Consider the following 14,134-nt stretch of genomic DNA (forward strand, 5'->3'; position numbering starts at 1 on the left):
TGTGCGATGCTTCAATGAGCTGCCAGGTCTGCCCTTGACCAATCTCACATTGCATATTCTACATGACACATACTTGAGGGTGTTCTGTGTGAAAATTAAAGTAGAAAGAATAGCTTTCAACAGCGTAGTCAAATGGTGCGTTTACAGTGGTTCTTTGTTTGTATTGCACATGATTAAAAATGAAATTTGAAAGGAATATTTCACTTTTGGTTCGAATTTCAACGAACTAAAAACGTAAAACATTCTGGGGGCGGTTTTCAGAATAAAGAAAGCAATTAAATTAGGTATTAAATTCACTAGTTCGAATACAGTTGCACAGGTTGTTTTTTTGTTTCCTTACAGAAAATAGGTCAGTGTTGTTTGCCTTAGCTTGCCCCATTGTAAAACCAAGAACAGCTGCATTGAATTTAGATTGAACACGAGACAAGACAGGTCATCTAGCCTGTCTGGATTGTGTGTAGATAATCCATTACCATCACAACCATACACTCAAAAAGTTTTCAATCCATTCCCCTCCCACCCCCCCCCGCAATTGGCTGCATTGATGTCCTCCTTCTCCAAATTCCACACTTCAGAGATTGATTATAACTAGGGTAAATTTTCATTCATTAGTAGACTTGTGATTCCTCAGCCTTGAATTCAGTTTTCATAGTGAACCCTTGACGGTATTGGGAAGAGATGTATCTAGGAGCATCACACAACTGAGATCCGTCCTACACTTACCAGGCATTCTCATACATCCAGCTTCCAGCAGGGGGTGCCAAATAGCAATTGCCTGGATTCATTTTTCATTTCACTTCCTTGATGGCTCTGGAGCCAATTGTAGAGCCCTTGCTGATACTCTGGCAAGAAACAAATTTGGAATCTCTCCCTGGCCTGAGCCATAAGCAACTAGACAGCTTTATATTACTTTGTTTTCAGAGGCAGCAAATAAGGTAAATACGAAGTGCAAAAATTCAATAGCAAAACATTTTTATTTTACACGAACAACGAAACAAAAATTAAACCATACAGGACATGGAACTTTATCTCCTTAACAAAATCTACAAATATAATTACAGCACAAAACTTAAAAAAAAGTCTGTACACAGTCAAGGAATAAACCTTACAAAAAACATTAAATATTGCACTTGGTTTCTAGAACATTTTGGATTTTTCAAAATATTTATTCCTAATTTTTAAATCAGGAAACTAAATTGAATATTGGACTACAAAGTCCTTTTTTCTTACATTAGGGATCGATCAATATTGAAGAAATTGTTTAAAAAAAACATTCTCGCACCAATTCAGTTTCAGCAACTGCGTCTATACCTGAAGCATCGAGAACTCCATTCAAATAACTGCACTCAAGATCTGGAAAGCAAAGAAAAACTGTGCATCGTGAGTAATGATGACCAGCCCTCTTTAGCCAATGAAGGGGCGCAGAATAATATTGACCAATCCCTTTGAAAATTTTTTGTAATTTTTTCATATGGAATCAGGTTTCATACCTGCTGTAGACATAAACAATTGTTGATCCCTAATTTTGAAAAAAGAAATGAGGGTTGCCCAAATGGAAACATCAAATGCCCTATAATGCCAACTACCCCACAAAATAAATTTGTCAATCAGGGGCACTCGTAAAATGCTGTGAACCTCAAAGCCCTCCCTCACAACGCAGCAGAACAATACACAGCAGAATATCCAGTCAAACCCTTCTACATATCTATCCCATGTTTGTGCTGCACTTGTGTCAATACAGAATAGCACACTTCAGTTGAATTTGTTTTCTTTACAAAAAGGCCACACATGGAATAAGACCACTTGTACTCAATCCTACAGTTGATCGAACTGGAAGAGTTTGACTTTTGTTTGCAACAGAAATGCCCATTACTGGTTCTAAAAGTTTCAACCTGTAGCATTCAATACTAAACAAAGTGTTTAGGTTCTTCAGACGTTTATAGATTATCTAGAATTGCTCCATTTTTTTTGTTGGAAATAGGTTGGCCAAATCTTGGCCCAATTCACAGGGGACAGGGTCACAAAACGTAGTGGAGAAAAAGTAATGCTTCATTGTGAGAATAAATATTATGGTCAAATGTGGCAATGGTATCATTATGGGGAGAGAGAAAGGAATTCAAAATCCATCCATATTTTGGAAGTGTCCCTTGCTTTAAAACAGTGCAATTTAATCAAAACACAAAAAAAAAAAGAATATACCAACAATTTGGCAAGTGACAAATTCACCTGAGATTTGAGTGTTTTAGGCAGTCTGAAACACAAAACTACTCTGTATATTGTAGAAATGCAACAAATAGGAGTAACAAGAAAATACATAGCCTCCCAACAATAGAAAATGAACCTAGAATCTTCTCCGAAACCTCATTCCAGGTTTTTTGATCAGTTGCTATTCTACTACAATAGGCTGCAAAAGAACAAATATTGGCTTGAAGGCATTTGATGTTTTAAAAGAAGCCACAGTAGGTTGGTGTTGCAAGGCCTGTCTGAGACGACAATACTGAGCACGTGCAAAGCAGGTACAGTCCAGGCTACATAACATCAGTGCATTGTCAGTTTTGTACACTGCTGACTTGATCTTTGAACTGTGCAGACCCCAGATGAAAAGAAAAATCAATAACTTGAAGTCTGCAGTCTGCAATTCACCACAACCAGAAGTAAAATTAAACAGCCATCTTCAAGACTGAATGGAATATGAAGCGCAACACAAGCACTGAATAATATGTGCAAATTTCCATTTTAAGGTTGAGAACCCCAGGAGAATGGTGTGAATGTCATGAAACTGTGGCCACTGTCCACGTCAGCTGCTTCTTGGATGTGCCACTTGAAAGTGTTAGGATTTCCTCTGGCATTTTCAGCAGCTCTCTGTCTAGGCCACAGATTTTCGGTTTCATTAGCACAAAGTTGTCTCTGTCTGTCCGCTGTTAAAAAACATCACAGAACTTTTCTCTTTAGCGTCGAGTCTTCTGTCCTCAACAGTGCAGCGATGCATTTTAAAACCATTCTGAAAGAATAGGCTCGATAGCCACACAAACCCCCATCAGCGGGAAGAACAGCATGGGTTTATTTCTCGGTTCTGATTTGCCTGATCTGGATTAGGATCAATCTGCAAAATGAAAACGCATTCAAAGAATAAGTAGGTAAATGGACAAGTCCCCAGCGCACAACAATCTGCAATTCAACAACAATAGGCAGCTATGCAGCAAAGGGCCCTGAAAGCATATGCTGGGAATTACTTGCTGACTCTCTTTCGCTACCCCCACCCACCCACCATTTGCTATTGAGTGATGCCGAGATCTAATTTGACCTCTGGTCCATGTCTTAATCAGGTAATGCCAGCCATAAGTCAAGTGTGTCGGGGGAGGAGGGAGAAAACCAGGAATGTCAATGCAGCAACAACAAGAAGAAACAAGTATCTGTGTAAAAAGGTAAATGGATGGGATTGGCAAGGATAGACCAATGGTGGAAACCAATGGTGTTTCCTGCTTCTAAAGATTCCAGGCCTGCAATTTCTTTAAAAATGTAACTAATGATTCGTATCAAAATCTGGTGCTACCAACATGTGAGTGCTATTAGCATACACCTGAAATTTAAAACCACTAGAAATCAGTATAAATAGAGCCATAAAACAGTTTCCATATTCCATATTCTTTGAATACATGGAAATTAAATGTTTGAGGCCATCCAATCAGGTGTTACACACATTGGGTGGGATGGATTCTCCAGCCGGGTTCATCCGGAGAATCCTGCCCGGGGTCAATGGATTTTTCCACTGTCAGCGTCTCACCCCTGGCATTCTTGTGGTGGGCAGGGCGGGAGAATCCAACACATAAGCTGCAAATCTGTTAAGGAGATGCAATTGTGCAACTCATTCTGATGTGACACAAATGCGTCCAAAAAGGTCCAGTGTGCAGTATTTTATGAATCGCCATTTAGAACAGAGGAGGCAGTTTTGTTAATGAGCAGCAGACAGTTGTTGGAGAAGTTTCGCTGAATAGGTGCAACAAAATAGAAGAAATGAAAGACCCGGACTTGGTTATTAAAGGCCTAATTTCAAAGTTTGAACATGACACAAAGCTTGGAAATGTAATAAATGAGCACAGAAGCAGAATTCAGGAGAGCGAAGAATGGCTGTTGAAATGGGTCATCACATGGCACATGAAACTGAATGCAGAAAAAGTGTGAAGTGATGCAATAATGAGAAGCATTATAAGCTAAAATAATACAATCTTAAAAGGGGTGCAGGAACCTAGGTGATGATATATTTGAAGATTGGCAGGACAGAAATTGATACGGCAGTATACAGGATCTTGGCTTCATAAATATATACACTTTTCACAGTAACTTCATTGAAGCCTACTTGTGACAATAAACGATTATTATTATTATATAGGGGTATGGGCCTTGATATTAATACTGCATCATTTAAAAAGTGAAAATGGACAAGATGACGACACCACATGTTTCCTTCCACATGCCAGTTGATATCACTGCGACTGCATGGTCCACCGTAGAATGATGGGATACTTAATTAACATTTAAAAAAAAGGGCTCCCGCAGCATAATTGGATGTTCAATTTAAAACTGACAGTTCCTGAATGGGCTACCCAGGGGTTCAGAAAACTCATAGTAAATGGGAGCTGTCCCTCCAAGATCAGTGCTTCCTCCTGCATTCTGTGTGAGAAAGAAGGGGCAGAAATATTCTGCCCAAACTCCAGAAGGAATTCACTGTCTTCTCCCCAGATCTTTCCTGTCCAGGCACCCCTGACCACCCAATAGGAGAGCCACCTTCTGCTGCCAGTTTGGCTGGAGCCCGGCAGGAATTGGGAGTGTTAATAAAGTCCTTGCCCTCATCCTTGGCAGGTTCTTTGGTTGTTCCGGCCTCATGTGCACTGTTCCCATAAATACTGGGGCCGCTGAATGAAACAAAATGAAAAGAAAAATGAAAATTGCTTGTCGTCACAAGTAGGCTTCAAATGAAGTTACTGTGAAAAGTCCCTAGTCGCCACATTCCGGTGCCTGTTCGGGGAGGCTGGTACGGGAATTGAACCCGCGCTGCTGGCCTGCTTTAAAAGCCAGCTATTTAGCCCACTAAATCAGCCCCTAAAAAAATAATTTAAAATAATTGCCTAAAAAGGTCAAGAGTTGAGATAGGGGGAAATATTTTTATGTAGCCGGAATGCATAAAGGAAGATGATCCCAAAAATAACACCAAAGGAACATTTCCTGGGCTATGTGAAAAGGGACTAATTAGTTAACTCTTTCAAAGGGCTGGCACAGGTGAAATAATCAGAAAGGCCTTCTGTGCTGCATGATTCTAAATTTGGGGAGTGTACAAAATGACACAAATCACCTACAGCAAGTTTCTCTAATCTTTTGCACTGAAAACTGGCGTTCTTGGGTCTGTTTTGACACGGGTTTAAAAGATTACATGCCCTGATGTTCTGGATTTAGTTGTAGTGATAGCTGCCTAAATCTAAACGTCTACTGATCCGGTAAATCCTTTTGAGAAGTAGAAACTAGCAATTACTAGTTGATCTCTCCTGTGATTTGCTTTTAGGAGGCATTACCCCATCTCTCTGTATTGTATTGCGTAAAGGAGATAACACAACCAGCCACATTCTAGGTCTTGCTGTTGCTGAGGTACCTGCTGATACTGGTGCATGCTGGGAGCTGTCACCGTACCTGCTGATATTGGTGCATTCTGGGAGCTGTCACCCAGCATTATGACAGAGGCATTTTCAAATGGTCAGAGAAACATCTTTGACATGAAACTCAGGCTCCAGGCATCAGTCAGGGGCAGGTCTTTTGGTATTTCTAATGCATCACATCTGGTTTGTGGATAGGTTCAGCTCAGAATTGAGGAACATCGACTGTCATATGCTTTACAAAAGATCTTCAATAACACATACTCTGTATATACTCAAGTTACAATTAATAAGGAGGTCTCCATATTCCTGATTCTTGTAAATAAATTAAAAGACACTTACCTCTGAATACACAGGTGGCGGCTGGTACCTAAATTCCTGGATGTAGGCAAACAATGGTCCCTCAAACACTCTTTCTAATTCATCCCGCACTGCTATGGTGGCAAAGTTATTTCGTCGCTGCTGCTCAGACACAATTTCTGCATAGCTAGGTGGAGCTGAAATGAAAATATAGTTGTGTATCATTATCTGAAATTAATTGCACTTGATTCAATCAACTGCTAGGGCAAGGTGGCAGAATTCTACAGTCCTACTACATCCAGAATTCTCGTTGTCAGCCTCGTTTATGATTTTTGTTCTATTTTTTGCTGCAGCCCCCTTTCAGGCATAGACTCTTGCTGGTATACAGTTCCAAACCCATTGGTTACTCTCTGGTACATTGCCTAGGTAGTGACACTTCACATGGCACCACAGACAATAGGTATCAGAAGCTGGGTCATCCATCCTGGGCCATGCAAGAATTCCTGGTTTCTCCTTGTGGCTTGGGCAATCACATATACAGGGAGTGTTGCCATCTCAAGTTCCAGGTTGTGGGGCGTAGGCAGCAGCTGGAGTCACTACCGGGCATCCATGAGGCTCAGATCTTGGTGGATTGCACGTTTCTGGAGGTGGTCACCTCAGAACTTAACATGTACAAAAAGAGAGGGAACGAGTGACAGAAGGACAAGGAAAAAAAGGCAGGGATCCCAAGTGTATTTCACTGCCCAACTGGTATTTTGTTCTGAATGCTGGTGAGAAGAGTGATTGTTCCTCTGGGGAGTGCAGCCAGACCCATGTCCACAGCACTGTAATTGGCTCGGTTCCACAGGTAGGTGGGAGCGAAAGAGCGTGTGGTCGGGGACTTGATGGAGAAGGGTGTTTTTGTGGCTGCAGCCGTGACTCCAGGATTTGTGTTGCTTCCCTGGTGGCAGGGACGGATGCCACGGAGTGGTGACCAGGCACGGAGGAGAGTGGGTGAACGGTTAGAGGACATGGTTCAAAACCAGCACCGATGACACGGACAGAAAGGTCGATTTCTGTAGAGTTTAGGGAGCTGGGAGATTGAAAAGCAGGACCTCAGCGATATGCTGGTGACTGCTAGAAATAGGAAGGTAGAGCTGATGAATATGTAGCTGGAGAGATGGTACAGGAAGGAAGGCATTGGCAGACATCTGGTGCTGTGGGTGTGCTAAGCAGGCACACAAAAGGTGGCTCTCTCCCTTGAACCATGAATTTAGGCACTTTAAACTCAAAATAGTCCGCTAAATGCGGGGGAAAACCCTCAACCTCCTCCAACACCATCAAGACTTGCCTAGCAGCAGCAATTCTACAGGCTGAAGAGACGGCAAAGGCAGTAAGAGCTGGGAGAACGAATGGAGAGAGTTCCTAATGCAGGAATTCCCAGGGCTCAAGGATGCCATTAGGATGGAAATGATGGAAACGGTGAAGGTGGCGGCAGCGGAGGCACTGGGCACCCAGCAAGCAGCGCTGGGGATACAGGAAGCGACATCAAGGAGCTGGAGAAGGCCGTGACCAACCAGAGCGATTGGATCGCCTCACTAGAGACAGAATTGGCAAGGTTGGTGGCGAGGCAAGGGACACTAAGGGGGAAGGTCGAGGACCAAGAAAGTCGGTCACAACGCCAAAACCTCTGCATTGTGTGCCTACAAGAGGGAACAGAGGGCAGGAACCCTGCAGACTATGTGGCCCAGATGCTAGGCAAACTGGCTGGAAGGGAAAGCTTCCCCAAGCCTCGTGAAGTGGACAGAGCCCACAGGTTACTCCGGCCAAAGCCCAAGGCCGGGGAACACGGGTCATTATTACGAAGTTGCACTGACAGACCCGGAGGAAAGCAGAGGGACATGGCATGGGGGAGGGTTAGTCTGACTATGACAGATTGCACATGGCAAGGAACAAAAAGGCACCGCAAACAGCCACTGTGGGAGGCCCCCAAACAAAGGGAAACCCGGACTGCAGGTGCACGCCCATATATGGCATACACATAGATGGCGGCCATCTTGGGTTAAAGGGAAACCCCGCAGCGCAGCGGCCCAGACTCATGGTGAGTACGGTGACCGCAGACATTTTGGTTGTCCCCCTAACAAAAGAGAAACCCCGGAGTTCAGGGGCGCATCCACAAGGCAAGTATAGTTAATCCCACAGGAGGTGGGTGGAGGGGGGCGGGGACAGAAACCCTTGATCAGAATAGTCATCTGGAATGTCAGGGCCCAGTGAAAAGATTCAGAGTCTTCGCCCACCAGAAAAGTATGAAAGCCAACAGTCTTCCTTCAGAAGAGCCACCTGAAGGAGAAGGACTGACTGTGGAAGAAAGAGCTGGGTGAGGCAGACTTACCAATTGTGCTATGGGACAAGGACAGTTAGGGACCAAGGGGAATGGTAAGTCATGGTTAGTGGTGTCCTGGAAGGAGCACCAGTGGTCCTTGTAAACGTGTACAACTGGGACGATGCAGAATATGTGAAAATAAATCCATGGCAGAAACCCCGACATTGACACACACCAACTCATCATGGGGGGAGGGGGAGGGGGGGGGGGGGGGGGGACGAAATCAAACATTGTAAAGTAACTGGGTGTGTTCATGGAACAGATAGGGGCAGTGGGCCCATGGAGGAGAACACACCCAGGGAAGGAGTTCTCCTTCTTCTCCCAGGTACACAGGGTCTACACCAGGATCGACTTCGCTGTAATGGGGAAAACAGTGCTTCCAGCACTAGTAGGAGCAGAGTATTCCTCAATCATAATTTACGACCGCACATGGGAGGTTTGAGACTGGCACGGCTCATCACCCCCGTGGAGGCTGGACATGGCCTCCTTGCCGATGGACATCACAGGCCATAGAAGGGTACGTTACCAACAGGGAGGTCTCGCCTTCCACGGTCTGGGAGGTGGAGGGGAAATTATCGCTTACAAAGATCACAAAGAGAGGGTGGCTAGGCAACAATTGGGGTGGCGTGGTGGTACAGTGACTAGCACTGCTGCCTCACAGCTCCAGGGACCCTGGTTCAATTCCAGCTTTGGGTGACTGTCTGTGTGGAGTTTGCACTTTCTCCCAGTGTCTGTGTGGGTTTCCTCCGGGTGCTCCGGTTTCCGCCCACAAACCCAATTAGGTGGATTGGCTGAAGTGCCCAAAAGATTAGGTGGGGTTATTGGTGGGCTTAAGTAGGCTCTTTCCAAGGGCTGGTGCAGTCTCAATGGTCCGAATGGCCTCCGTCAGCACTGTAAATTCTACGATTCTATGAACTGGCTGACTCCATACTGGAGGTGGACTGCCAATACTCCACAGCCCGACTGTGGAGCTACTGGCAGAGAGGAAAAACTACAAATGGACTTTGACTTGCTCTCTACAGGGAAAGCAGTGCACCAGCTCCACTACAGGGGGGGACCTTTTGCGAACAGGGCATCTCGGGGATTAAGCAGATCCTTGCCAGACGTGGTGGAAGACAGGAGATGGGGCCTCGATGTGCCATTAGAACTGGAAGAAGTGATGGAGAGTATCAACTCCATGCAGGTGGGGAAGGCGCCGGGGCCAGGTGGATTCCTGGCAGACTTCTACATAAAATGTGCGACAGCACTGGCCCCACACTTGGGGGAGATGTTCGCAGACTCGCTGGTGAGAGGCTTCCTGCCACCAATACTAATGCAAACCTCAATATCGCTGATACCCAAAAAGGACAAAGACCCAACTGAGTGCAGGTCCTATAGGCCAATCTCAATACTCAATGTAGACGCCAAAGCCCTGGCTAGATGTCTGGAGAAGCAGCATGCCGGAGGTAGTCAGAGATCAAGGGCAGGCAACTAACATCGAACATCAGGCGCCTGCTGAACGTGATAATAACCTTCTCCGGGGTCAGAACACCAGAAATGATCATCTCCCTGGCCGCAGCAAAGGCCTTCGACAGAGACAAGTGGAAGTACCTCAGAGGTACTGGAACGTTTTGGGTTCAGGCCAGGGTTTACCTCTTGGTTGAAACTACCGTACAGCGCTCCCACGGCGAGCGTATGGACTAACACCACCAGCTCTAAATATATCCAGCTGCACAGAGGTGTCCCTGCTGCTGTTTGCCCTGGCAATCGCCCTCACAACGGCAAAGGGGTGGAGAGGTATCCAGAGGGGAGACAGAAAGAGTCTCACTCAATGCGGATGACCTGCTCTTCTACATCTCGAACCCCGGAAGCATGGAAGGGATAAGATTGGAGCCTTCTTGGGCTACAAACTCAACCTGAGCAAAAATGAATATGTCCTGGTAAACCTTCAGAGGTGAGGGACAGAGCTGGAAGGTCCACCGTTCAAACAAGCCCAAACCAGATTCCCCTACCTGGGGATCCAAATAGCCCACAACTGGATAGGGATCCACAAATGGAACCTGACAAGTCTGGTGGAGGAAGTCAAAAGGGACCTGCAGGGGTGGGGCTCACTCCCACTCTTGCTGACAGGAAGAGTGCAGATGATCAAAATGAAAGTACTGCCCAGGCTCCTCTTCCTGTTCAGATACCTCCAGATCTACACCCCCAAGGCCTTCTTTAATACAGTAGACTAACTAATCATGGTGTGTGTACATCAGTGTGTGTGTGGGTGTGTGTGTGTGTGTGTGGGTGGTGGTGGGAAAGAACCAAGAACCAGAGGATCCAACAAAAAAAAAAAAAAAAAAAAAAAAAAAAAAAAGGTCCTACAAAAGGAAAAACATGGAAGGCCTCGCCCTCCCAGGGTGGGGGGAGGAGGGAGGGGAGGGAGGGGGGAGAGGGAGGAGGGAGAGGGAGGAGGGAGGGGAGGAGGGAGGGGAGGAGGGAGAGGGAGGAGGGGTGATGAGGAGCAGTAAACAAGCTAAGGGACAAAGGGGAGGGAGCAAAAACAAAGTAGGGAAGAGAAGCAAGGGACAATATCGTAGGGGATGGACCCCGAGGGTAAACTGAAAACCAAAGTCATTGGTAAAGGCGCACTTGTAAATAAGCACTCGGGCCGCACTGGGGAGTATAACAAAGACAGACTGGCGAAAGTGGGGCAGCGGCCGAAGGGAGTCAAAGGCCTGTAAATATATGTGAGGATTTTGGATTGCCTTTGTCTTCCCCCTTATCTTAGTTTTCTTTGTTCTGGTCTTATAAATTCAATTTTTTCCCTTTTTTTTTTTCTGTTTTGTTTTCTTGTGTGGGTATGCAACATGTAGCTGAAGTGTGAAACATTAAAATGTGAAAACTAATAAAAACATTTTTTTAAAAAAGATTTGAACCATTGGGACCACTTCTGGGAGAGGTGAGACCTGTGCAAGTCAATGTGTGAAAAAGAGCCGGGACCATATCCTCGCAAGCGCTTGCGCCGTTGGAAAGGTTTTTAACTAACTTGGTTGGGGAAAGGGAATCCGAGGATGAGATTCAGAAGGGAAAGGAGTAAAGTTGAAAATGAGTAAAAGTGTGATTGCAATGCAGAGGAAATGAAGGGTAGAAAATGAACATCAAAGGAATTTGACTGTGCTGCATGCTTCAATGCAAGGCAAATGAGCTGAGAGCACAAATTGACACTTTGGAGAAGAATAACACAGCTATTACGGAGACATGGCTGAAAAGGGGCAGTAATGGCAGCGTAATATTCATGCTTACAGGGTTTTTAAGAGGAGATAGAGAGGGGGATTAAAAAAAGGAGAGGGGGGTTATAATATTGATTACAGAAACAATTATAGCTATGAGGAGGGATAACATGCGAGAAGGATTAAATGGAATGAACTGAAGAACAATAAAAAAGGGACAATCACACCACTGGGATTGCACTTTGGCCCCCCTCAGAGTCAGAAGAAAAACGAGAAGTGGAAAAACAAGAGAGCAGTAATAGGCAGGGAATTACAACTACCCGAATAGTAACTGGTCTGAAAGACACAGAAGGAGCATAATTCTTAAAATTTACAGTGCAGAAGGAGGCCATTCAGCCCATCGCGTCTGCACCAGCCCTTGGAAAGAGCACCCCACCTATGCCCACACCTCCACCCTATCCCCATAACCCCATCTAACCTTTTTCAAGATAACATTTTTTTAAGCCAGTATTTAGCAAGTTCAACAAGAGAGGGGCAGTTCTGGACTTGGTTTTAGGGAATGAAGCTGGGTAGATGGAAGTGGTCATAATTCAATTAGATGAAGTGGATTGGATTTTGTTTATTGTCATGTGTACCGAGGTACAGTGAAGTATTTTTCTGCGAGCGGCTCAACAGATTGTAGTGATCTGTACATGGGTATGTACAGAAGATGCTGATGGGAAATGGAAAGACCACTAGGGGGCAGCACTGGCGGGTATAAAAGGGGAAACAAAGCAGCCCTCAAGGGCTCTTTGGCTGAGAAGACTGTGAGGAGAACAAAGGCAGAGATTTAGCTCAGGGCTGCTAGTGTGGTCAGGCCTAGTTGTCGTGTATAGAAAAGTTGTAACCTTTCTACTAGTACAGTTCTTAAAAGTAAGAGCTCACGCAGTTATTTAAGTTGTGTTACTCAATAAATTTTATGTAAAACTTCTGGATGACTTCGAGCCTTCTTCCGAAAGCCTTTGCTGCAACTGAATTGAGTAGCACATGTTACCTGCCATACAGGTAACAAAACATGTCACCAGGTTGGTTTAATCGAACAGCACTAGATAGATTAGGTTAGAGACCAGAAAGAACCAAAATAAGCAGAAAAAGTAACGGGCCGGCCACTCGACTGTGGAGGACTTCGCAGCATTTGGATTCCAGACAACCAACCAAAGCGATGGACCACACGCCACTTCCAGAGCTGCTAAAAACTACCGGTAATTTAAATAGTAACTGGAAAATGTATAAACAGCAGCTTCAAATATACATGGCAGCTACTGCCTGAAATGCAGCCCCCGACGAGAGAAAGATTGGGGTATTACTGTCAACAGTAGGCCGGCAAGCTGTAGACATTTATAACTCTTTTACGTATGGTGACAATGAAGATAAAAATAGCTTTCAAGTGATAATTGCAATATTTGATGAACAATGTAAATCACAGTCAAATGAAATCTTGAAACGCTTTAACCTGCGTAACAGATTACAACGAAATGGGGAGACTCTCTCTAATTTTGTCACAGATCTCCGATTGCAAGCACAAGGTTGTAACTATGCTGATGTAACAGACTCAATCATCAGGGATCAATTAATCTATGGTCTCTCAGATGAAAATTTAAGGGAATTATTAATGCAGCAAAATGATTTAACTTTAAAAAGTACCATAGCAAAATGCTTTCAGCAAAAACAGAAAAAACAGCAGTACCTAGAGTTTCTAGAAAAAAAAACGTGGAGAAAATCCTCTACGAGGTGGAAGACGTTACAATGGTGGCCTCTACTCACAGGCATTCGTTTACGGCCGCTGGCGACCATTCCAGCATGTCCGCGCATGCGCAGTATGCAAAGTTCCGAACCCAGCCAGAAGAGCGAGTCGCACATGCGCGATCGCTGCTGACGCGTGGCGTCACGAACGTCATGATGTGTTACCGTTGTGGCAACGCCCACTTAAAAGGGAAATGTCCTGTTAGGGAAAAGATGTCTAAAGTGCTCCAAAATAAATCATTTTGCCTCCCAGTGTCAGTCCACAGCAAAATATTACTCTCCAACGGTAAGACATGGAAACTTCAAGGTTCGCATAGATGCAATAGATACTCGAAGAAAATTTTTCCGAACACGAAGATTTCCACTCCTGGGAGAACACATACGGCGTTGGAATCATAAATGCCACAGAGGAACCGGACGAGCTGACCACACAGCCTCAATACGTGCATACCATTGACTCCGCAAGCGAATGAAGTGCCATGGTGCAAGTGAACAACTCCCCAATTACGTTCAAGCTTGACACGGGAGTATCCGCAAACTTGATGACAAGCGAAGATCTCGCATCCATCCCAGGGACACACACACGAGATGATACTGCTGCAGGCAAGTTAACAAACTACAATGGCAATCAGATCGCCTCGAGGGGATCAGGCCACCTACAAGCAGTCAATGAGAAAGTCACGAAAGGACTACGCTTTGAGATCGTGGCTGACAAACGAACGTCGCTGTTAGGTGCTCAAGCCTGTAAGGATTTGCGGCTGATAGAGGATTTTCATGAACACGATTGATTCATCACGACTGGCTGATGTCATCCAGCTGCTTCTCAGTGAGTATCCTGATGTTTTGTGGCA

The 14,134-nt window shown here is 44.9% G+C and overlaps 1 protein-coding gene across 2 annotated transcripts in view; it reads right to left on the bottom strand.

Moving 5' to 3' along the window:
* Positions 1-955: 955 nt before the first annotated feature.
* The window catches only part of arrdc3a (arrestin domain containing 3a), a 31,979-nt gene continuing 18,800 nt past the window's right edge, over positions 956-14,134 (bottom strand). For both annotated transcript variants that reach the window (XM_072516265.1, XM_072516266.1), the window contains 2 exons: positions 5,988-6,142; positions 956-3,103 (listed from right to left, as the gene is read on the bottom strand). In XM_072516265.1, the coding sequence (XP_072372366.1) occupies positions 3,038-3,103; positions 5,988-6,142 (221 nt within the window). In that variant the 3' untranslated portion in view covers positions 956-3,037. The remainder of the gene's footprint in view (positions 3,104-5,987; positions 6,143-14,134) is intronic.

This window comes from Scyliorhinus torazame, chromosome 9 (genome assembly GCF_047496885.1).
Source record: "Scyliorhinus torazame isolate Kashiwa2021f chromosome 9, sScyTor2.1, whole genome shotgun sequence".
Classification (NCBI taxonomy): domain Eukaryota; kingdom Metazoa; phylum Chordata; class Chondrichthyes; order Carcharhiniformes; family Scyliorhinidae; genus Scyliorhinus; species Scyliorhinus torazame.